This window comes from Monodelphis domestica, chromosome 2 (genome assembly GCF_027887165.1).
Source record: "Monodelphis domestica isolate mMonDom1 chromosome 2, mMonDom1.pri, whole genome shotgun sequence".
NCBI lineage: Eukaryota > Metazoa > Chordata > Mammalia > Didelphimorphia > Didelphidae > Monodelphis > Monodelphis domestica.
This window is the reverse complement of record NC_077228.1, coordinates 451,588,259-451,615,094: the sequence shown is the minus strand read 5'-3', so window position 1 is coordinate 451,615,094 and position 26,836 is coordinate 451,588,259. Positions and strand designations below refer to the sequence as shown.

Sequence of the window (26,836 nt, the reverse complement as noted above, 5' to 3'; positions counted from 1 at the left end):
CTATCTTCGTCATGTTGTGAAATGAGACACATATCAGTTACATGAGAGAAATATTCATGGAGGAAATAAGGTGAAGAAGGGTATATTTTAACCTGCATTTGGACTACATATTTTTCTTCTATTGCAATGGATATCCCTTTTTCTGCCATGAGTCTCTTAGAGTTTTCTTGGATCCTTGCTTTGTTGCTAATAGTTAAGACATTCATAGTTGCTAGTCATACATTATTGTTGTTACAGCGTACAATGTTTTCTTGCCTACTTCACTTTGTATCACTTCACATAAGTCTTTGCTGGGTTTTTTTAATAATCATCTTGCTTGTCATTTCTTATGATACAATAGCATTCCATTAGAATCATTTTTTAACATTTGTCTCTTTTCTCTTTAGTCATATGTCACCTGTGTCCTTGGGATACAATATGTTGGTTATTCAATGATCTGCTTTTCGGCCACCACTTCCTTTAGTTCTTTGCTATATGGAAAGATATCCCAGTATACTGGCAGAGCAGCTTTGTATGGAGTAGGTATGTAATAGGTTTTATTTTTTCTATATAATACTAAATAATGTGCTCTTTTATATCTAGAAATGATGCTTCTAACTCCTCAATCAGCTTGGTGGGGAAAGAACTTCAGTCTTGGAATTTAGAAGGACTGGATTTAACTTCTTGTTGGGGTTCTTTTAATTCATTTAACTACGGGAAAGTTACTTCCCTTCTCTTTTCTCTAGGCTTTGGTTTTTTTGGTTGTAAAGTGAGGGTTTCAGACCAAGTCAGTGGTGTCAAACTCAAATATAAATAGGGCCCACTAAACTGTATGTAAGGATCTCTGCAGCAGCATATTGACTCAGAAAATCACATATTAACGTCATCTATGTTCTATCATTTCTTTATTTATTGTGACAAATGCTTCCCAATTACATTTTAATATGATTTCCTTGCACTTGGGAATGTTGTGGGCCACATGACCCAGAGGTCATGTGTTTGACACTTCTGAGGTGGATCACATCTAAGGTACCATCCAACTCTATTAGCAGACTTGCAACTTCAGGAGACTATCTTTCAGGGATATTGTATAGAAAGCACTTTATTTACACATGCTGATGTGCATGCATATATCCTTACAGTCACGTATATAAATATATATATATATATATACACATGTATGTATATATAGATAAGTTTCTTATTATGATTATTATAGCAGCAGCATGTGTCCTTTGGTATTCTATATGAAATTTATACCTTTTTACAGAACACTAAGCATGTATCAATGAGCTCATTAGATCCTTATAGAAATGCTCAGAGCTATTCATGCTTTTTTACTTTATCCACTTCATGGTTAATAGCACACTTTGCCAGATGGTGGACCAGGATGAGGAGCAAACTTTAAGTACAGACAGAAAAAAGTATAATTACCCAAACAAACATCACTGATGATATGTGATGGCGAGATTATGGTATAGGACCTCAATAAAATTGAGGAGAAACCTTGAAGTAAATGTAGCAGATATCTAGCAAAGAGGAACTTAAAGAGAACTAGCAGAATTCTCTTATGTCACAGATGAAGAAGCTAAGGTCCAATGGTGAAATGATTGTTCTAAAGTCACAGAGACAAGTAAGTAGTAGAGTTAAGATGTCAACAAAGGCAGTTTTCTTGGTTTAAATCTAATGTCTTTTCCTACTTTCTTGCTTCCTTGCATGTTGATATGCACATTGGAAGTCTGAAAAGGGAAAAGGTTCCTTTAATAAGATATCAACATTAGGATTATTACTAAGCACATTTACTGCTGCTATCATGTCTATAAATGGCTGTAGGCTTCCTTCCAAGCCTGCTAGGCTATAGCATACTTCCTTTACTGATTATATTTAAGGTTACAATTTATTTTACCCATTATTTTAATAAAGAATATCAAGAAGGAAGAGAATAGTGCTCAGTGTGAATGATTTTACTATGAAATTGGAAATATATCCAATCAAGGCTTAAAGGAATTAGAGGATGGGGAAATTCAGCAGAAAGGCATATGGGCAGGTAATTTCCTGTTTCAAAGATATTATTATTACATTTTAAAAAGAAACAAAGTGTCTAATGAGCAGGAAGCCAAGATGTGGACATGGCATGAAAGTCATTATTGTCAGAAACTTTGTGAGGCAGTATGATATAGTTGAAAGAACCCTCAATTTAGCTCCTCCCCTCAGTTTCTAATACTTAACTTACCTTTGTTTTCCTCTTTCATGTGCTAATACTAGCAATTGTCCTAGGTACTAAAATTTATAGGCTATGGTAATGCTGATGAGCTCTTTTGTTGATTTTGATCTTTAGGAACTCATTGGTTATCTCAGGCCCAAAGTTCCTGTGTTTGGACATTTTCTGATTAGTCTTCAGAGTCAGTGAATCTATCAGTTAACCAGGCAATCAAAAAGTCATTATTGTGATTACTATATGCTGGGTCATATTTTAAGAGTTTAAAGTAGAAAGAAAGGCAAAAATAAAAGAGAGAGGAAAAAACCCCATGGTACCTGAAAAAAGACCTAGAAATTCTAGGGTAGGTTTGTCTTAATAAGAAATTGTACAGCCTAGTAGCGTCTGTACTTTTTCTTAGTCTAAAAAGGAGAGTTATAAAAGCCCAAGTATCACTTTAGACTCAGTGAAATGTGCACATCAACCTGCATATTTATTGAAGGAAAACTGGACAAAGAAAACATTTAGAAGTATTTTGAGGAAACAGTATTCAAGTCAAGAAAGACAAAAAGATCAAGGAAAGAGTTCATTCTGTGTGTGTATCTAAATTCCACCTGTATTCTTTCACTGATATACAATGGCCATTTGTTTCCCTTCTTAAAAATTTCTCTCTTCAAACTTACAGGTTCAGTGATACATTTTTGCTGCTTCTTTTTCCTTTTGGTGTGGAAACCTCATCCCAATCATAAGATTTTGTTCTTCTTATTTCCTGCCTTTTGGGGCTTGGCAGATGCTGTTATTCAGACACAAAACAATGGTAAGTGCCATTCTTGAACTTCTGCACTTTCAGAACATGAAGACTTTTAGGAGGGAGAGCAAATCTGAGAAATCAAACAATGGTTCCTTCAGTGATCATTTAAGTGCCTACTGTATTAGACCTTGGGGTTACAAATAATAAAATGATCCCTACTCTAGCTTAGCTTCTAATTGGGAAACAAGAAATACATGCACAATTATATTCGGAATAGATGTTAAGAGAATAAATTAAAATAAATTCAAGGTGGTTAATGAAATATTTAGAAAGAGAAAGCATCAACAGTTGGGATTTTCATGAAAGATTTCTTGTGGAAAGTGGTGGTTGAGCTGTGACTAGAAGGAAAAGAGTAATTTTATTAGAAGCAGATTGGAAGGGAGATGGAATACTGTGTGTGAGGAGTAGAGAGAAAGTTTGGTTGGGCATAGAGGAGAAAGAAAAATGTTTATTGTCACAAATGATTGGATACATGGTGTGAGGAAGGGTAAAAATATGAACATCATGTCAAGCGCATGAACTTGAGAGAATGGTAGAATGGTGGTATCTCAACAGAAATGGGGAAATTTGAAAGAGATGTGAGTTGAGGGAGGAGGAGATAAGTTCTGTTTTGAACATATTGAATTTGACATATCTCTGGGACATCCTGTTTGAACTATCAAATAGTCAGCCAGTGATAAGAGACTAAACCTCAGGGGAGAGATAGGGGCTAGATATTGTAACCACGAAAATGTGGGTTTCAAGACTGTGAATTGCCAAAACTGTAAAGATAATTTTAGTGTCTTGATTTTATATTAAAAATAAGTGGTCACCATAGGAAAATTCCCAAATATGAAAAAATACCCAAATCAGCTGGGTTTTATGGAGATTTTAATTAATACAAATGAAGGAATTACAGGAAGGGAGAGAGAGAAAGTAAGAGGAAATAGTAGGAAGGGCCTAGGCCAAATGGCTTAGGCCTGAGCCTTAAGAGAGACTAGTCAGTCTTTTATCACTCACCGCAAGATTTGTCCCAAGCAAAACTCCAGTCCTTCACTGCAATCCTCAATTCCTGAACTGAGTTCAAAGACCCAGCTCCTCCAACTACTCCAACAACTCCAAACTCCAACCTCCACAGTAAACTCCCTAACTGAAATGTGAACTCCAACTAGTCTGAACTCCCACTCACTCAATTTCGAACTCTCCTTCCTTTTAAAGAAATTTTCTCGTGTTACCCCCCCTAAATTTTCACATCTACCAATCACAGTAGGCATTTTCCCCAGCACTGACCATTCTTAGTTCACATCTTTTGTTATCACCTTCTCTGATTAGATTATATCTTCTGAGTATTTCACATCTCTCTGTTAAGTTTGCCTTTTGTAAGTTGCTTGAACTTTTAGTAATTAATTTAACCTTTATAGGTACTTAGCACCCTTTTGTATTAGATCTAAAAATAGACCTAGCTTAAGGTTCTAGCTTTACTATAAGTATGAGTTAGGGACTTTTTTCATTGTTCCATCTGGAGTTTACAACTTTATCTTCCCCTAAAGCACTGTCTGAGCAGGATGGAGTAATTTTAAAGTTCCAAATACATTCCTGATCAAGTACCTCCATTGTTACAATAGTGGAATAACTTAACCAAAAACTTCTAAGGTATAGTCTGAGCAATTTTAAGATTCACAATATAAAGATTTTTAACATGGTATTTACACGGAGGTGATAATTAAATCCATGAAAACTAATAAGATCATTTAGAGAATATGTATAGGAAAAAAAAGAGAAAAAGAATTAGGACAGATTCTTTGAAGAATATCCATTTTTAAAGGACAAAGAGAATAGGAGGATTTAGGCTAAATGATTATTTGGATCCCTTACAGACCTAAAGGTTCATGAATTATCTATTGCTCTCTTACTTATCTCTTTACTCAAGATCCAAACACGCTGCCTTCAATGCTTCTCACCTAGTGACAAATAAGATAACAAGTAACCTTTGACTTCCCCAGTATAGACACAGTTGATGCCAATTTATTATATATCCTTAGATATCATTGTTATCTCAACTCAACTTCTTTTAAATGAAGCGTTTTACAGAACAGATCAAATACATACATGGCTAGATGCCATAATTTATTTAGTTTGGCTCAATAGCGAAACTTCTTCAAATTTTTTTTTACTATTCATTCTTTAATATTACATCATAACTATAATTTTTAAACCATTCTTGACATTGAAATAACACTTTTAGCTTTTTATTTAAGCCTTATATCTTATCTTTTTTTTTTTTGAAAAAAAATTTTTTTAGAAATCCTTACCTTCCATCTTGGAGTCAATACTATGTATTGGCACCAAGGAAGAAGAGTGGTAAGGACTAGGCAATGAGGGTCAAATGATTTGCCCAGGGTCACACAGCTGAGAAGTTTCTGAGATCAGATTCAAACCTAGGACCTCCCAACTCTAGGCCTGGCTCTCAATCCACTGAGCTACCCAGCTGCCCCCTTGAAAATCTTATTTAATTAGATGATTTAGAATTTTTTCCATGGTTACAAGACTCATGTTCTTTTCCCCCTCTTCCCAACCCCCTCCCATATCTGATGTGCAATTCTACTGGGTTAACATGTGTCATTGATCAAGTCCTATTTCTATATTATTTATATTTTTACTAGGGTGATCTTTTAAAGCCAACTTCCTCAGTCATATCCCCATCAACCCATGTGATCAAGCAGTTGTTTTTCTTCTGTGTAGTTCTTCCTCTGAGTATGGATAGTGATCTTTCTCATATGTCCCTCCAAATACTTCTGAATCACTGCAGTGCTAATAGTAGAGAAGTCCATTACAGGACTTGGGAAATAGTGAAAGAGGACAGGGCAAGACAAGGAGAGAAAATCAAGATGTTGGGGAATACACAGGTAGTAATCATAACTTTGAATGTGAATGGAATGAACTCACCCGTACAATGGAAGCAAATAGCAGAGTGGATTAGAAACCAAAATTCTACTGTATGTTGTTTATAAGAAACACACATGAGGCAGGTAGATACACACAGATTAAAGGTGAATGGCTAGAGCAAAATCTATTGGGCTTCAACTGAGACAAAGAAGGCAGGAGTTACAATCATGATATCTGACAAAGCCAAAGTAAAAATAGATCTAGTTAAAAGAGACAGGGGAGATAATTACATCCTGATAAAAGGCAGTATGGACAATGAGGAAATATCAGTACTAAACATGTATGCACCAAATGGTATAGCATCCAAATTTCTAAAGGAGAAATTAGAGGAGTTGAAGGAGGAAATAGATAGCAAAACTATATTAGTGGGAAACCTGAATCTTCCTCTATCAGATCTAGATAAATCAAACCAAAAAATAAATAAGAAAGAGGTCAGAGATGTGAATGAAATCTTAGAAAAATTAGAGTTAATAGATATATGGAAAACAATGAATAGGGACAAAAAGAAATACATGTTCTTTTCAGTAGCACATGGTAAATTCCCAAAGATTGACCATGTACTAGGGCATAAAAACATGAAAAACAAGTGCAAAAGAGCAGAAATAATAAATGCAAACTTTTTAGATCATAATGCAATAGAAATAATAATTAGCAAGGATACATTAAGAGGCAAATCAAAAATTAATTGGAAATTAAATACTATGATTCTCAAAAATCAGTTAAAGAACAAATCATAAAAACAATTAATAATTTCATTGAAGAAAATGACAATGATGGAACTTCCTTTCAAAATTCATGGGATACAGCCAAAGCAGTAGTAAGGGGGAAATTCAAAACCTTGAGTTCATATATTAACAAATTATGGAGGGCTAAAGTCAAAGAATTGGGCATGACAATTAAAAAACTAGAAAGTGAACAAATTAAAAATCCTCAGAAGAATACTAAATTAGAGATCCTAAAAATCAAAGGAGAAATTAACAAAATTGAAAGTAAAAGAACTATTGAGTTAATAAACAAGACTAGAAGCTGGTACTTCGAAAAAACAAATAAAATAGACAAAGTACTGGTCAACCTAATAAAAAAAAGGAAAGAAGAAAACCAAATTTACAGTATCCAAGAGAAAAAGAAAGACCTCACCTTGAATGAGGAGGAAATTAAGGCAATCATTAAAAAATATTTTGCCCAATTACATGGCAATAAATATGCCAATCTAGGTGATATGGAATAATATTTACAAAAAAATAAATTGCCTAGATTAACAGAAGAAGAAATAGAATACTTAAACAAATCCATATCAGAAAAATAAGTTGAACAAGCCATCAAAGAACTGCCTAAGAAAAAAGTCCCTAGAGCCTGATGGATTCACAAGTGAATTCTATCAAACATTCAAAGAACAACTAATCCCAATATTATACAAACTATTTGACAGAATAAGCAAAGAAGGAGTTCTACCAAATTCCTTTTATAATACAAATATGGTACTGATTCCAAATCTAGGCAGGTCAAAATCAGAAAAAGAAAACTACAGACCAATCTCCTTAATGAATACAGACGCAAAAATCTTAAATAGGATACTAGCAAATAGACTCCAGCAAGTGATCAAGAGGGTTATTCATTATGACCAGGTTGGATTCATACCAGGAATGCAAGGATGGTTCAATATTAGGAAAACTATTCACATAATTGATCATATCAACAAGCAAACCAACAAAAATTACATGATTATCTTAATAGAGGCAGAAAAAAGCCTTTGATGAAATACAACAATCATTCCTATTGAAAACACTAAAAAGTATAGGAATAGATGGGCCTTTCCTAAAAATAATAAACAGTATCTATCTAAAACCATCAGGAAGCATCATCTGCAATGAGGATATATTAGAAGACTTCCCAATAAGATCAGGAGTTAAACAAGGATGCCCATTATCACCTCTATTATTTAACAGTGTACTAGAGACACTAGCAGTAGCAATTAGAGAAGAAAAAGAAATTGAAGGTATTAAAATAGGTAATGAGGAGACCAAGCTATTGCTCTTTGCTGATGATATGATGGTCTACTTAAAGAATCCTAGAGAATCAACTAAAAAGCTAGTGGAAATAATCAACAAATTTAGCAAAGTTGCAGGACACAAAATAAAACCACATAAATCTTCAGCATTATTATATATACTTCCAACTCATCCCAGCAGTAAGAGTTAGAAAGAGAAATCCCCTTTAAAATCACCTAGACAATATAAAATACTTTGGAATCTATCTGCCAAGACAAACACAGGAACTATATGAACACAACTACAAAACACTCTCCACACAATTAAAACTAGATATAAATAATTGGAAAAATGTTAATTACTCAAGGGTAGGATGAGCTAACATAATAAAAATGACAATCCTACCCAAATTAATTTACATATTTAGTGCCATACCCATCAAACTACTAAAAAACTTTATTACTAAATTAGAAAAAAACAATAACAAAGTTTATTTGGAAAAACAAAAAATCAAGAATATCAAGGGAAATAATGAAAAAATGCAAAGGAAGGTGGCCCTGCAGTACCAGATCTTAAAATGTTTTATAAAGCAGTGGTCAACAAAACAATGTGGTACTGGCTAAGAGACAGATGGAATGATCAGTAGAATAGACTTGGGGTAAGTGACCTCAGCAAGACAGTCTATGATAAACCCAAAGATCCCAGCTTTTGGGACAAAAATCCACTATTTGACAAAAACTGCTGGGAAAATTAGAAAACAGCATGAGAGAAATTAGGTCTAGATCAACATCTCACACCCTACACCAAGATGAACTTGGAATGGGTGAATTACTTAAATATAAGGAAATAAACTATAACTAAATTAGATGAACACAGAATAGTATACTTGTCAGGTCTTTGAGAAAGGAAAGATTTTAAGAGCAAGCAAGAGTTAGAATAAATTACAAAATGCAAAATAAGCAATTTTGATTACATTAAATTAAAAAGGTTTTGTACAAACAAAACCAATGCAATCAATATTAGAAGGGAAGCAACAAATTGGGAAACAATCTTTATAACAAAACCCTCTGATAAAGGTATAATCACTCAAATTTATAAGGAACTAAATCAATTGTACTAAAAATCAAGTCATTCCCCAATTGATAAATAGGTAAGGGATATGAACAGGCAATTTTCAGTTAAAGAAATCAAAACTATTAATAAGCACATGAAAAAGTGCTCTAAATATAATAATCAAAGAAATGCAGATCAAAACAACTCTGAGGTATCATCTCACAACTAGCAGATTGGCTAACATGACAGCAAAAGAAAGTAATAAAGTTGGAGGGGATGTGGAAAAGTCGGGACATTAATTCATTGCTGGTGGAGTTGTGAATTGATCCAACCATTCTGGAGGGCAATTTGGAACTATGCCCAAAGGGCACTAAAAGACAGTCTGCCCTTTGATCCAGCCATAGCACTGCTGGGTTTGTACCCCAAAGAGATAATAAGAAAAAAGACATGTACAAGAATATTTATAGCTGTGCTCTTTGTGGTGGCAAAAAATTGGAAAATAAGGGGATGCCCTTCAATTGGGGAATGGCTGAACAAATTGTGGTATATGTTAATGATGGAATACTATTATGCTCAAAGGAATAATAAAGTGGAGGAATTCCATGGGGACTGGAGCAACCTCCAGGAATTGATGCAGATTGAGAGGAGCAGAACCAGGAAAATATTGTACACAGAGACTGATACACTGTGGTACAATCAATTGTAATGCAAGGACCCTGAACAACCTGGAGGAATCTATGAGAAAAACGACTATCCACAGTCAGATGAAACACTGTGGGAGTAAAAACACCAAGGAAAAATAACTGCTTGAATACATGGGTTAAAGGGCTATGGTTGGGGATGTAGACTCTAAATGAACATCCTAGTGCAAACAGCAACATGGAAATAGGTTCTGAACAAGTACACAAGTAATACACAATGAAATTGAGCGTTGGCTGTGAGAAGAGTGGGTGGAGGGGAGGGAGGGAAACAGTGTGATTATTGTAAAAAAGGAATAATGTTCTAAATTGACTAAATAAACTAATTCAAATAAAAAAGAATATTAATAGCTGCACTGTTTGTGGTGGCAAAAAATTCGAAAATAAGGGGATGCCCTCCAATTGGGGAATGGCTGAACAAATTGTGGTATATGCTGGTGATGGAGTACTATTGTGCTGAAAAGAATCATGAACTGGAACGACTTCCAGGAATTGATGCAGAGTGAAAGGAGCAGAACCAATAGAACAATGTACACAGAGACTGACTGATACACTGTGGTAAAATTGATTGCAAATGTTTTTATAATACTGAAAACCCACATAAACACTGGTTTATGAAAGAAGAAATAATGAAAAAATGTTATCTATTTGTGGTATCCCAAAATTGTATGGTAGGAGAACTTTATGTTTTGTAATCCTAGATACATTTCAAAATGGCTGTTGGGCTGTCCCTTTTACATTATTTAGCTGGTTTTAAAGGGGCAGCTAGGTGGCATAGTGCATAAAGTGCACCTCACTTACAGAATCTGTTGCTAAATCTTATTTAATCTGCTTACTCAATATATCTTATATTTGTCAACTACTTTTACACAGTCATTAAGTTTATGGAAGTCCTCTTCATCTTTCTTCTAGATGATTGCAAAAACATCCAAATTGGTCTACCTGACTCATGTCTCTCCTTTCTCCAATGCACATGTTGCCCCTACTACCACCTTCTTTTCACCAGAAAAATAATCATAATAGTAACAATAATAGCTAGCATTCATATTGTACCTACTATATGCCAGGTATTGTGTTAAATGCTAAAATGTTTAATATCTCATTTGATCCTGACAACAACCCTGAGAGGTAGATGCTATTATTATCCCCATCATATAGTTAAGGAAACTAAGGAAAACATTTTTCCAAGGTCACAAAGTACATTTCTGAGGCTAGAATTGAGATCAAGTCATCTTAATTGCAGGCCCAGCTCTCTATTCCACTGTGCCACTCTTCATCATCACTCTTAGAATCTGGCTTCCTTAAAAGCTCAATTCAAACATGATTTCCTAATTTCCCCAGCTGCTAGTGCGCCCTTTTCTCTAATGCTTCATATTAATTATGCATGTTTTTGCATATACTCATGTATGAATTTAGTCTCCACCAACAGAACATTTCTTTTTTTGTAAAGATATTTTGTTTTACTAATTACATATAATTACAATTATCTACATTAGATGTTTGAAATTACATGATCCAAATTATCCCCTCCCTCCCTTCCCATAGATGATAAGGAATTTGATCTGGATTATGCATTTATTATCATGAAACCCATGTTTCCATATTGTTCATTCTTAGAAGAGAATAGTCACATAAAACCAAAACCCCAAAATAAAAATACAAATAGACTAAACTGAAAAGTCATGCTTTCATCTGCATTCTGATCCCAACAGTTCTTTTTCTTTCTTTGTTATAAGTCCTTCAGAATTGTCTTGGATCATTGAATTGCTGGGAATACTTAAGTCTTTCACAGTTCATCATCATATAGTATTGTGTTATTGTGTGCAATATTCTCTTGATTCTGTAACAGTTAAATCAGTCTCTTATAATAAAAAGTATATTTTATGAGGTTTATTAAAGATTATTAGAAATCAAGGATAAAGAAATACAAAATAAGAAAAGCACATGCCTAGGGCTGATAAGCCCATTCAATTTCACTTACTACATCTTGAGAGATGTGTGTGCTTAGGAGCGGAAGAAGAGGGCCTTGGGAGGCAAAGAGCCCTTTAAATACAAAACTGTATTCTCGCTCAGGTAGAGACCCAGGTGAGATTATAGGGAATTCTGGGAAGTACCAAGGACTTTTGGGGATTATAATATTTTTGCATTGATACTTATTAAGAAAATTGATTTGTAATAACCTTTCCTATTCTTGCACTTCCTGGCTTAGGTCTTAGCAAGATATTTGTGTCATGAAAAGAATTTGACTTTTTTTTCCAATTGTTTATATTTAAACTTTTTTTAGGGGGGGTTGTTTTGTTTTTAGTTTTTAGGATTAATTGTTCCTTAAATGTTTGATAGAATTCACTTGGGAATACATCTGGCTCTGGCAATTTTTTCTAGGGAGTTCTTTGATGGACTTGTTTAATTTATTTTTCAGAGACGAAATTATTTAAGTATTCCACTTCCTCTTTTATTAATCTAGGCAACATATATTTGTAAATATTCCTCCATTTCACCTAAATTGTCACACTGATTGTCATGTAATTAGAGAAAATAGCTACTAATGCTATTTTATTTATTTATTTAATCATTTTTGATTTTGATTTTGACTGGTAATTTGAATGTCTTCTTTCTTTTTTAAATTATATTAACTAATGCTCTATTTTATTTGTTTTCTTTTAAATAAGTTCTTAGTCTTATTTATTAGTTCAATAGTTCTCTTCATTTCAATTTTATTAATTTATCCTTTGATTTTTAATATTTCCAATTTTGTCTTTAATTAGGGATTTTTAATTTATACTTTTTCTAGTTTTTTTTTAGTTGTATACCCAATTCATTGACCTATTTTTCTTGTTTGTTTGTTTTGCTATTTTAATGATGTAAGTATTCAGAGAGTTAGTACTGGTTTGGCTATATGCCATAATTTTTAAAATTTTTTCTCATTTTCATTTTTATGAATGAAATTTAATAAAATTATTAGTTGTCTCTATAATTTGGTCTTTGACTCATCCATTTGTTGAAATTAGATGATTTAGTTTCCATTTACGTTTTAATTTGTCTTTCAGAACATGTTTTTTTTTTTGAAGGCAAGGACTACTTTATGTTTGTCTATTTATTCCAAATACTTAGCACAAAACTTTCAATGTGGCAGGTGCTTGATAAATCCTTATTGCCTAATTAGACATTAATTGAGACCTAATAAAGGGAAATTTAAGTGGAGTTGATTTGAATAGGATGATTTTTTCCTTGCTTTAATTACAAATAAGCATTTTTAAAAACAGTAATATCATACTAAAATCATTATCAAAATAATTTTAGCTATAATATTATTTCAGCTTATGTTTTGACTTAGCTTTAAATAACATCTTAATAACTGAATTGAACTTTATTTGCTTTATTCTTTCCAATATCTACCATGCTATATTCATAAGTTTGTGTCCATTAAATATAAATGAGTAGAGTCAATATGAAGTCAGAAATTGCATGTAACTTTTGTTATCATTCCTAATTTCTGAAATAGCATTTCCTTCTCACTCTTTAATTACTATTAATCTTTGCATTAGATTTACAATCCTATTTTTCATCTTCTTGATTTTTTAAAAGAAAATAAATTATGCATCATGTTATTTATAATTGTAATGTAAGATTCAGTGTTATGTTGGATTTGCCTTTTCAGTCACATCTTCTCAATTACAAAGTGAGAGATAAGTCTCTGGCTAGAAGTAAAATGAATAAAAATTGGGAACGGTGCTTCCCTTTACAGCATAATTGTGAAACTAGACACAGTATTTCTCACAGGGCTCTGGAAATTCCTTCAGCTCTTTGAGCAGTAGGGGTGTGACAACTCCCCTCTCTTTTTTTTTTTCACTCTGATAGCTAATAAAAGATAGACAAAATTGCCATGGAAACTCTCATGAGCCGATGTTCTACCTTTAAGATATAAAATGTCTTCTCAAAATATTCCTTTTTCCAGTAAGCTGCTAAAAGTCAGATCTGACAGGCTCCAAAAAATGTGGCTTCTCTGTCTACTATATTTAATATCTGTTTTTCAAACACATTCAAATCAATGAGATCACAAATCTACTTGAGTATCTAAGTGCCCAGGACAAATTCCCAAAGTCTCCCTTATGTTGAAATTATCTGTGTCCCCCTTTTATAGGACAGAATTCAATGACTTAAGCACTTCAATTCCTTGTCTATCCAGGAAAATGAGAGCAACAACCAGAGAACAATACTATTTTAAGTTTCCTTTTCTTTTAATTGTCTCTTTTTGCTTACCATAACACAAACCAATGAAATTTCCTTTCTACAACAACTTGACAGAATGGATTTATTTTTTTTCCTGAATGATTATTGAACCAAGTTTAACCTATGAATCTGAGGATGATCTGCTTATTCATTTTATAAACCTAATAGAGTACCTACTATGTATAAGATATTTCTGTGATGTAGTATTATTTCCCTTGTAACCAGCCTCCCAAATCTTTTATGCTATGCATACAATCAGCCACTTACATATTTTGCTAGCAGTGGGTAAATGTGATTCTTTATGACTTTCCTCTTGTACAGTCTTTTAGAAGACAGTGACAATTTCCTGACTGATGGAAGAGCATAATTGGCTTATTCATCTGTCTCATCAGAAGAGTATCTCTGGCTAAAATCTTACATAGATGGACAGATTGGCCTTTTCAGTTTGTGGAATGGAGAAGGGTCTTTTCTGCCTTTGTTTTTTGTCATATTGTTTCCAACCAAGCACACCAATCAATTCTATTTAGTCAACTCAATACCCTATTCTTTTAACTCATTGGCATTTAAGGGTTATACAATCTCCAAGTCTTGGGAAAGAGTATCCTTTTCTTACTTTACTTTCAATTTTTCCCTCTTTCAGAACTGTTCATCTGAATTGAATTCAGGGATCCCACAATAATTGGTCCTTTAGCTCTCCCTTTCCCTTCTTAAGGTCCTTTTCTATAGGTTCTAATTTCCGGAATTCAAAAATCACAATATTTTAGAGATATAAAGCACCTAAAAAATAAAGTCTAATAGTCATCTGATACATAAGAAAATTGAATTTTATTAGAGATTAAATGAGTTGTACTTAGCACAATGCCTGGCACATAGTAAGAGTTTATTGGAACTTGTCATTGACTAATTAATATGGTTAATTTCAGTAGTTGGCTATGGAAGAACCTAGATTGTCATTCAGGTCCCTAGATTCATAACCCATTTCTTTACATTATAGAATCTCTAGTTTTGGTGAGCAGAACAAGAGAGTCAAAGAAATGCCTTATCTTGTCTTAATGATTGGTCTCATTCCATGAAGTCACAATTAAACCAAAATTTAAATTGCATAGACAAGTCACATAAGACTAAAAATAGAAACATCTTAGATTAAAAACCAAGTTTCCCACAACATTAGGTTGGGTAGCAAACCAAATAATAACTGTATCTAATTTCAGCTCTTCTAAACTATGAAGGGGGAAATGGCATTAAAAATATAACCAATGCCACATTACATAAAGGCTCTCAATTAAAATTTTCCTCTTTTTGTCTCTATTTTTGGACTGAATTTTAAAGACTTTGGTAAAAAAAGAAATGAAAGGGTTTAAAAATGTTCCCAGGACGATACTAATCCTAGTACTTTGCAGTGTTTGATTATTTTAGATAATTCTCAAAAGATTTTGGCATTTAAGACATGAGATTGCACAGCTGCCAGATTCACAGCTGCTAAGTAGTCTGTTGGCAGGTGCCCTAAGGCAAGGAGAGGAAAAACAACCTTCTGTTCAGGAAGGTATGTTTGAGAGTTCTGAAAGAGAGGGCTCATTCTCTCTGTTTCAGAAATCTAGATGAAAGCAAAAGGATAAAAGTTTATTAACTCTATGTCATTGCTTAGATGCCATATGTTCATTTAAACAGAGGTCTGTTAATTGATAAGATAAAGCCTTCCTCTTTTTCCCCTTCCAGTTCAAATTAAAAAGGGGTCTATATGATAGTACAGTGAACAGAGCATTGGACTTTGAATTAGGAAGATTTGAGTTCAGTTCCTCCCTGAGTTACTTACTAGCTGTGTGATCCATAGCGTGTCACTGAAAATTATTCAATTTCTGTTCCATCCTCTCTAAAATGGGGATAATAATAGTACCTCATTCATGGGGTTTTTGTGAGGAGCCAATGATGTCATACAAGATAAGTACTTTGCAAACCTTAAAGCAGTATAAAAATGCTAGCTAATGTTACCTGCTTCTCTTGGTCATTTTCATCTGTGTTGAAAACTAAAAATGAATTTCACAAAAGAACCTGGTGTTAGTCCCCAATTGACAAATGGTCAAAAGATATGAAATGAACTCTCCAGATGAAAGAATCAAAGGTATCAATAAGCACATGAAAAAAATGTTGTAAATCACTCTTGATTGCAGAAATGCAAATTAAAATAATGCTGAGGTATAACCACACACCTAATAGATAGGTCAATATGACAGTAAAGGAAAGTGATAAATGTTGGAGGGGGGTGTGACAAAATTGGGACACTAATGCATTGTTGGAGTTGTGAACTGATCCAACCATTCTGGAGGGCAATTAGAAACTATGCCCAAAGAGCTATAAAACTATGTATACACTCTGATCCTGTAATATCACTACCGAGACAGTCTCCTAAAGAGATCAACAAAAAAGGGAAAGAACCCGTTTATTCAAAAATATTTATATCCACTCTCTTTTTAGTGACAAAAAATTGGAATTTGAAGGGATGTCCATCAATTGGGAAATAACTGAACAAACTATGGTGAATTTTGGTGATGGAATACTACTGTGCTATATGGAATGATAAACAGGATGGTTTCAGAAAAAGCTAGAAAGATCTGGATGAACTGATGCAGAGTGGAATAAGCAGAGCCAGGAGAACATTGTACACAGTAACAGCAATATTATATGATGATCAACTATGAAAACTTGGCTCCTCTTAGCAATGCAATGATCTGGGACAATTCTGAAAGAGTTATAATGGGAAATGCTATCCACTCCTAGGGAAAGAACTGTTGGAGTCAGATGGATGTGGATCAAAGCATGCTATCTTTCATATCAGTGTATTTATTAACATCTTAAAATAAGATTTTGGATTTTTATGAGTGTGCTCCTACAACAATGAGCAATATGGAAGTGTTTTACATGATTAAAAAAAAAAGAACCTGGTTTTTCCTTCTGGTTTTTCGCTGTTAGTTGCTCCATTCTAAACCTGATTCCCCTCAAACCTCTGTAACTTTGGAGAGGGAACAGTTTTTTCTTTAATCCCATGTCATATCTCTTAAAATAGTATACGAAATTTTCTGATATTTTAAATATTTTTTCCTAGAGTAAACCACAGTGTGAGAATGGAGTAGGAATCACAATAACAATAATTGAGGAAAATTTAACAGTTATAGGGGTCTCATTAGCCAATATTGGTGATCTCAGGATATTCGTAAGAAATGACATCATGTTCATACTGCCTCCTTTTTCATGGAATTGAACTTCCCATTCTACTAGTTTTTATTTGTAGTGTTATGATTGGTTTCTGTTTAGTTTTCATTTTTTATTTTCAAAACAAGGACTCAATTTGACAAAGCTATAGGAACACTGAGCTTCGATAAACACCCCTTACCCTCTCAGAGAATATTTTTTCTTTGTTTCTAATAGTAAGGAAAATATACCTCCTTCACCCTAGATTAGCAGCTAGCACGGCTAGCTGTCCTCTAAAGGAGATGTGATATTATTTTAAGAACATGAATTTTTTTGGAGGGCAGCATAATATCCTACCTATATGTATATCTAGAAATTAAAACTACTGCTACGCACAAAGAGTCATGGTACTGGCTCATAAAGCATAGAGAAAGATGCAAATATAAAAGATTAAGATCCAATACAGAGAATTCAAAGTTCTTGAACATGGAATTAAAATATAAGTAGATTTATGAATCTATGAATTAATGGGTAAATGCATGCTACTAAGTGTTATTATGGCTTCTTTTATTTGTCCTTGTTTTTTGAGATATTATGTTTGACCAGATAATGATATAACATGTTATTATTTTCCACCCCTAGAGAAACATGGAAAAAGTAACTTGAACATATATCAATAATTTTTGTTCTAGTGCCAAAATAGAAAAAAAAATTTAGATGAGAATATCTGGGGAATATGGGTTTCTAGTCTTAGAAATAATTTTTGAAAGCACCTTTTCAGAACAGATTCATCATTTGTTTCTTTTTTTCCCAATAGCTATCTATGGAGACTTATTTGTGAAGAACAAGGAAGCTGCTTTTGCCAATTACCGTCTTTGGGAATCCCTTGGATTTGTCATTGCTTTTGGATATAGCACATCATTATGTGTCAGCATGAAGCTATATATCCTAATGGTAATACTGTTCTTGTCAGTGGCATTATATGGGACTGTTGAATGCCTGGAACAAGACCAGCCTTTTGTTGAAAAAGACTTAAATCAAAGAAAAGAAATACCAGATATTGCATAGCATGAAAATGATGAGGTGCTTGAGAAGAAAGAGTAAGAAGCCTTCAGAATGGTTTTCTCCATAGCAGCACCAAAATATTAAATGTTTTTTTTTTCAGAACAATTTCATTATTGGTAACAATATTGATCTTATGATCTCATGGATGTATTTTCCCTCCCTCCATTGATTCAGATCATGCCTTTTTATCCTATGTAATCCTTGATCATAGTCTCCCATAGATCTAACACAAGGAATTTATTCAATGCTCTAGAAACATTCATTTGGATCTTTTTATAATGGAGGAAAGGTGGGCATTGGATACTAGGAGCATTAGGGCTCCTCATCTTTTCCCTTCTGCTTGCTATTTCATTGATCCACTTCCTTTTATTATATAATTCTTCCATGATATTTCATATTCCACTTTTTTGTGGATCATTGTTGTATGATAATGAAATCACTTTTATTAGACTGATATATATTAGTTTAAGGTCGCCAAGGATTTTACTTATGAATTTTAAATCCTAAATGAAACACTCAAGTCAGAATGGAGTTTTATGGCAGTTTAATTACAATGGGAGTAAAAAAGAAGGAGAGAGACAGAAGGAAAGAAGGGGACAAGGAAAGAGGTTAATGCAACCTTCTGGCAGAGCCAGAGGGAGTTTAGGCCTTAGAAGGCCAAGGCAGAGAAGGGAACCAGTCCTTTGACTCATGTGACCGATCTGAAGGAAAGCTGCCTGCGGGTCTCCTCCCTGCTAGAGCTCCTAGAATGAACTGGCGCCTAGCCCTGTCCACAGGAAGTGAGCAAACTCCAGAGGCTGTTCTCTACCTCACTTCCTGTGCCTCACACATGCCAATGGTGGCTCAAGCTTGGTTTGGGACATCCCAGTTGGGCAGTTAGTTATTTCTGATTTGCCATTGACTAGCACATGCCCGTGTAGTGTGGGTGTGCACAATTTTGGGTGCTAGACCAAGCAAGATGGAGATTTAAAAATCACAGTTGGAAATATGCCTCAACCCTCTTTGGCCAACCTCTGTCAGTTTGATTATTAGGAGATTGTCATGTTTAGAGTTTGTGTGGGGTGTGTTTGTGTGTGTTTGTGTGTGTGTGTGTGTGAGAGAGAGAGAGAGAGAGAGAGAGTGTATGTTTGTCTGAATTTTAAGGGTCTTGGGATTGGTCACGTTCATTTATAGGTCACCTCTCAGCCTTATGTTTTACTTTTATACAAATTCAATTTTGTTATGCTGACCTCAAGGACGATCAGAGTGGTATTTTTGGGCATTTTCTTAATAATAAAATAACATCTTCTTTCTCATTAATTAATTAGTTTGGTCCTCCATCCAATTCATTAAGTATTATTTAATAGACTAGAGAAATCTCTTTTCCTATAAATGATTGCTTTTATATAAAAACCATTAATCTCCTATGTTTAAGTTCAAAAGCATTAGCTATACACTTAATCAGCAGTGTAAGCAATGATAACATAAAGACATAAATGATCTTTTACAGTATTTTTACTATGAGAAACATTACCCCAAGTCACCACAAATATCTTCTCTTAATTTCTGAAAACACAGTCCTACAGGACACAGGTTCTTCAAAAATCAATTTCATGAGGCAGCCAGGTAGGTGGTACAGTAAGTAAGAGTTTTGGTCTTAGCGTCAGGAAGAGCTGAGTTCAGAGATGACTTTAGACAGTTCCTAGCATGTGACCCCTGGCAAATTCAACGTCTATCTTCCTCAGTTTCTTCATCTAGAAAATAAGGATAATAATAGCACCTCTCTCACAGGGTTGTTATGAAGATCAAATGAGACAAATGTAAAACAACTTTTAAAAGCTATTAAAAGTGGTAACAGCTTCTTCAGAAATGATTTCATTTCATTTCCATCTTCTTCATCTTCTTAATAGTAAGGACAGAAAAACAGTATACACAAATTTTTCATTTATACTCTAGAAGAAAATTAAATTTTATAGTCTCTCAGCTCTAGGATTTATCTCAAACTTCTACTCAGAGGAAAAATGTCTAAAGAATAAGTGTCACTTTCTCAAATTTTGCACTTAAGGACATGGATCCTCATTATAGCAAATAATTCTTGCTTACTTGCAGTTTTAAGTAACATACTCATAGAAATAGGGGCAATTAGGTGGCCCAATAAATAGCTTGCAAAGGCTGGAATCAGGAACATTCAAATCTTGTCTCAGTCATTTACTAGCTATGTGATTCTGGGTAAATCACTTAACTCTGTTTGCCTTAGTTTGCTCATCTATAAAATGGGTTGGAGAGGGAAATGGCAAACCCCTCCAGTACATTTATCAGGAAAACCCTAAATGGGGTCACAAAGAGTCAGCCATGACTGAAATGACTGGGCAACAAAAGCAGCAACAATATGGATAAATATTTAAAGGGAAAGATTTTCATTTGTAAGTTGGAGTGCCAATTCAGTTACAAGGGTACTTAACGTTGCTCTTTCATTTCTTCCTCTACCATCCACCTTCCTCATGCTCTTGATGGATAAATGAGACAGTTTCATATTTGTCTTTCTATTCCTAGCCATATGGTAGAGGCTTGATCACGACATCTTGGTCAATCGATTTAAGTGTAAGGAAGACACATAGGAAGATTTCAAGAAAAAACTTAGCTGACCCTGAAGAACTCTGGTTAACAGAGACAAATGAACAATATATAACAGTATGGAAGGAAGAGACAGATGTGATTGCTGAGCCATTCATTGGCTGTGATTTTGAAAACACCTGAGATAATGGGAGAGATTTTAGAGTATTAAAGAAGGGCAAACTTTGTTCTTTAAGAAATAGAAAGAGAACATAGTCTACAAATGTAGACCAGGAGGCTAGACTGTGATTCTTGCCTAAATATGAAACAATATTTTTATATTTTATTTTTTTATTATGAAGATATTTTACCAAGTGTGATAACAAATGTCCACATAAGTTTTTCAAAATTCTAGGATCCCAATTGTTCCCCTCCCTCATTTATGTCCCCTTTCCTGAATTTGGAAAGCAATTTTATCTGGGTTATCCATGTATTATAATGCAAACATATTTCCATATTATTCATTTTTTGTAAGAGAATAATCATATAAAACCAAAATCACCAAACAAAAACCTAAATAAACTAAAGTGAAAAATTGTATGCTTTCATCTGTATTCTGACTCCAACAGGTTCTTTTGAATGTGGAGAACATTCTTGGTCATAAGTCCCTCAGAATCATCCTGGATCATTGCATTGCTGATAGTAGCTAAATCTTTCCCAGCTGATACATTCCACAATATTGCTGTTACTGTGTACAGTGTTCTGATGCTTCTGCTTATTTTACTCTGCATTGGTTCATGGAGGTCCTTCCATCTTTTTCTGAAACCATCCTGTTCATCATTTCTTATAGCACAATTGTATTCCGTGACCATCCTATACCACGATGTGCTCAACTGTTTCCAAATTGATATACATCCCCATAATTTCCAATTCTTTGCTACTCCCCAAAGGGCTGTTATAAATATTTTTGTATTAGTAGATCCTTTTCCATTTTTTTTATTTCTTTGGGATGCAATCCTACTACTGGTATTTGAAACAGTATTTTAAAAGAGTTACTGGTAGAACACCAGCTCCTTCAGTGTTTCCTTCTTGTATTTATATCCCAACATCTAGCACAGTGCCTGGCATAGAGGAGATGCTTCATAAATGCTGTTGATTGAATGAGCGAGAAAAAAAAGATCCAAAGATCACAAAGAGCCAGTATGCTTTCACCAAGAATAGATTATAACAACATACTATACTGCTTGCACAGGGGAATGGTGTAAATATGCTACAACCAGATTTTACACCACATTTAACAAAGTCTTTCATACTATACTTGTATACATGATGGAGAGAGGTAGACTACATAAGAATACTCAAGGCGATTTGGGAACTTGAATAGCCAGTTTCAAAGTGTAGTCACTAATGGGTCAATATCAATTTAGAAAGAGGTCTTCAGTGGACTGCCCAAGAATCTGCATTGGTACGATGGAGAGTTGTCAATAGGGATTTATCTAGCTTTTTATCTTTACCAAGTTTTGCCATAGTAACAACTAGAATGTTTTCATATTTGAAGGGAAACTGAGGTAACCAGTTTTGTATGCCAACTTCCTGATTTTTCCCCACTAGGGTCACATCATGCTCTCATGTTTTTAGAATTATAATTTCTCTGGGCATGGAGTTATGATCATTTGGGCAAGAATGAGATGATGTAGATTTTTCCCTCTCTAAGAACCATATGCTTTTGCAATAGGATCTTTGGGGAAAGAGCACAAAGATAGAATTTTTATCTGTGACTTGGATGATGGCAATGATGGCAAACTTATCATGATTACAAATGGCAAGAAGAGGAAAGGAGTGTCAAATGTATGATTAATAAAATTTTTGGCAGATAAATATAAAATCTGGCATGAATTCAAGAAAATCAAGTTTATAATTTGGGAGGAAGCATGCATGGCTAAACAACAGTTTCTTTGAAAAAACAACAACAACAACCTTTTTTATTTTAATGCAGAGATCAGAATATTATGGCCAGAGAGCCAAATCCCGTTCTGCTTTTGTACACTTATGACCTAAGAATGGTTTTTACATTTTAAAATAAATTTTTATTGTAGGCCATACTAAAACAGTCATCATGCAGGATTTGCTAACCTTAGTTTTAGCAGTTGGAAAGGTCAATACAGGTTAAAAGTATAATAAAAGAGTCAAGAAAAATGAAGACCCTCTTTGGTTTCATTAAGAAAAGTACACTATCGGGGGCAGCTGGGTAGCTCAGTGGATTGAGAGCCAGGCCTAGAGATGGGAGGTCCTAGGTTCAAATCTGGCCTCAGACACTTCCCAGCTGTGTGACCCTGGGCAAGTCACTTGACCCCCATTGCCTAGCCCTTACCACTCTTCTGCCTTGGAGCCAATACATAATATTGATTCCAAGATGGAAGGTAAGGGTTTTAAATTTAAAAAAAATTTAAAAAAGAAACGTACACTATCAAGGATTAAGAATGTGAGTCTTCTAAATATGAGCAATTAGGGGACACAGTGATGGATAGTGAGCCAAATCCAGGGTCAGGAAGACACTTTCCTGAGCTCAAATCTGGCCTCAGAAAATAGCTGTATAACCCAGGGTAAGTCACTTCACCCAAATCTTTGCCTCAGTTTCCTCATCTTTCAAATAAGCTGGAGAAGGAAATTGAAAACTACTTTAGTGTCTTTGACAAAAAAACCACATACAGAGTCAGACAGGACTAACAAGTCCTCAATATACTCTATCCAGACATCTGAATTAATGTGTTCTGTTCTGGGCAACACTTTTTAGGAAAGACGTTGATAAGCTGCAGAACATGCAGAGAAAGAATCGGGATGATTCTGGGCAATTTCCACAACATGCTGCCTCCACTCCAGCTATCATCACTCAAGTCAGAGATTGAACTGGGGGCCTCTGATGTCAAATCCATTGTTCTTCCCACTGTAGTATGTTAGATAATCATGAATAATTCAGCTCTGACATTCTATGATCTTATGGAACTACTCAGTGGTTGAGATAGCAGTCATACATAGACTGTTTGTCCCCAGCTTTGTGTGTGATTCATGACTGGCAAATGGTGCCTTTGGGAACCTTCCCTCACCATTCACTGCCCCCTGAGAGTGGACCCTTGAGTATTATGAGTTCATATAGGCAGTAGGGGGCATTCTTAGAAGCTTGGCCAAATTATTCAGCTAGAAGTAGGGTCATTCAATAGACTACTTTTATTTCCTGGGCTTTAGGAAATCCCATTAAGAAACTATTTGTCCCAAAGGTATGCTATGCTTAAAATTTCTTTTAAAGGTGACAAAACATTCCATTAGTGATAAAGCTTTTTATATTTAGCTCAGGTAAACTCTAGTCATCCTCCCAATTTCTGCTTGAGCTATTAAGTTGACTTCCCCAGAGCAGGTCTATATCTCTTCTTCAGTGATTGTCAGATTACCCATGAGGGATTCTTGAGCCCCATATTTTGGTATATTTTTTTTCTCCAATGTCAATTGCCAATTATATTTAGTATCTTCCTTATGTAATCTGTAGCATTGGCTGGCATCCTCAAAATCTTTAAGCAATTAACAAATTGTTACAAAAAGGAGACCAAGCTTATACAAAAACAGATTACTGAGAAGCTAAAGACATCACCTCTCTCATGCCATCTCAATTTGTGTGAAAAACAGACTCAACATTAAGGCAGGTTCTGCGTAGTATTCACCCCACTGAATTCTTTTCTGAATGTGACATAGTTGGTGGATGAACTGCTGTCACTCTCTCTTGGCTACCTTCAATCCATTTCTACACTAGGCCAACCAGGTTACTTAAGATTTCACTCCTCACAAGATTTAAACTTCTGGCATGAACTCCAGCTCCCGGACCTTTGGATGGCTTATTCTCCTGACCTTACAAAGCTCACAAAGTCTTAGCTTAGTTAATTTTCTAAGATCCAGAAAGAAAATAGGCAAAGAAAGGGAGACTAGAAGCCTGTATTCAAAGTTATTTTTAGTCCTGGGTGAGGAAATTAAGTTCCAAGATATTTCTCTCTTCCCCCAAAAGGCTTATTTTAATTTTTTTTTAATTTTTGATTTAATTTTTTATTTTAAAGACATTTTATTTCCCAAATTACATGTAATAACAATTTTCAAAATATATTTTCTGAAATTATAAGATCCAAATCATCTCCCTCCCTACCTTACCTCCCCCTTCCCAGTATGAGAAGGGAATTTGTATTTTTATTTCATCAATCAGAGATTTAGATTTCCCTTTCATTTGTTTTGAATTTGGGTCAATCAGTAAACAGGGCACTGCCCCCCTGGGTGGTGCCAGCTTAATTGAGGGATTGTGATTGACTCCTGGGGAGTGATGTAAGAGAGCTGGTGCAGTAAGAATTTACAAGATGAGACCCAGCAGGAAGCTGGGGGGGTGGGGGGAAAGAGCAGGTATTTTCTGAGGCTAGGATTCATAGACAGGCACTGAGTTCTTAGACTATGGATTATTAGGCTAGGAAATTCTTCACCTCCTTTCTATATTCCTCTCTTATTTTCTTTTTCTTATTAATAAATCTAGCTATTAACAATCTTGGGACTTAAGGGTTAATTACAATTTTTGGCGATCACCAATGCTAACCCTTATACCAGTAAGCAATTTGATTTGGGTTATACATGTATTATCATGCAAAACTGAATTTTTACAACAATGACTAATAAAGAATTAAGTTTTTTACTTTAATTTATTCATATTTTTATTTGGGGTTACACATGTATTGTCATACAAAACATATTTCCATATTGTTCATTTTTGAAAGAAAATACTCGCATAAAACCAAAACCCCAAAACAAATACCCAATGCTTTCATCTGCATTCCTACTTCAACATTTATTTCTTGGGGGAGGGTAGATAGCATTCTTTGTCATAAACCCTTCAGAAGTGTCCTGGATCATTGTATTACTGGGAGTAGATAAATCTTTCACAGTTGAACATTGTACAAATTGCTATTACTTTGTACAATGTCCTACTGATTCTGCTTATTTCACTCTGTATCAGTTCACGTAAGTCTTTCCAGCTTTTTTCTGAAACCATCCTGCTCATTATTTCTTATAACACAAGAGTTTTCCATCACCACCATATACTACAATTTGTTCAACCATTCCTCAATTGAGGGTATCTCCTCAATTTACAATTCTTTGTCACCACAAAAAGAGCAGTTATAAAATTTTTTGTACAAGTAGCTCCTTCCTCACCATTAAAAAAAATCTCTTTAGATACAGATCTAGTAGTGTTGTTGCAGGATCAAAGTGTTTTCAGTTTTATAAGCCTTTGGAAATAGTTCCAAATTGTCCCCCAGGATGGATCAGTTTCCAATTCCACCAACAATGCATTAGTATCCCTATTTTGCCATATCCCTTCCAACATCTATCACTTTCCTTTCCTATCATATTAGTCAATCTAATAGGTGTGAGATGGTATCTCAGAGTTGTTTTAATTTGCACTTCTCTAATCAAGAGTGATTTAGAATATTTTTTCACATGATTATTGATAGCTTTGATTCCTTCATCTGAAAACTGCTTGTTCATACCCTTTGACCATTTGTCAATTGGGGAATAACTGATATTCTCATAAATTTAAATTAATTTTCTCTATATTTGAAGAATAGAATTTTTTTTGAGTAGGGATTGTTTTTTATTTTTTTTAAGTTGATTGTTTTTATTTCCATTTGAATAAGTTTATTTAGTCAATTTACAACATTATTCCTTGGTTACAATGATCACATTATTTCCCTCCTTCTGCTCCACCCACTCTTCCCACAGCCAACATGCAATTTCATTGGGTATTACATGTGTCCTTGATCAGAACTCATTTCCTTGTTGTTGTTTACACTAGGATGCTCATTTAGAGTCTATATCCCCAACAATATGCCTTCAACCCATGTATTCAAGCAGTTGTTTTTCTTTGGTGTTTTTATTCCCACAGTGTTTCCTCAAGACATGGATAGTGCTTTTTCTTGTAGATTCCTCTGGGTTATTCAGGGTCATTGCATTACCACTAATGGAGAAGTGCATTACATTCGATTGTACCACAGTGTATCAGTCTCTGTGTACAATGTTTTCCTGGTTCTGCTCCTCTCACTCTGCATCAATTCCTGGAGGTTGTTCCAGTCACCATGGAATTCCTCCACTT

General features: G+C 34.5%; 1 protein-coding gene across 9 annotated transcripts in view; it reads left to right on the top strand.

Moving 5' to 3' along the window:
* Positions 1–18,229, top strand: part of LOC100032638 (protein unc-93 homolog A) — a 212,407-nt gene extending 194,178 nt beyond the window's left edge. For all 9 annotated transcript variants that reach the window (XM_001381563.4, XM_007484894.3, XM_007484893.3 and 6 more), the window contains 3 exons: positions 387–522; positions 2,862–2,993; positions 17,885–18,229. In XM_001381563.4, coding sequence (XP_001381600.1) covers positions 387–522; positions 2,862–2,993; positions 17,885–18,135 — 519 coding nt within the window. In that variant the 3' untranslated portion in view covers positions 18,136–18,229. The remainder of the gene's footprint in view (positions 1–386; positions 523–2,861; positions 2,994–17,884) is intronic.
* The last annotated feature ends 8,607 nt before the right edge of the window (positions 18,230–26,836 follow it).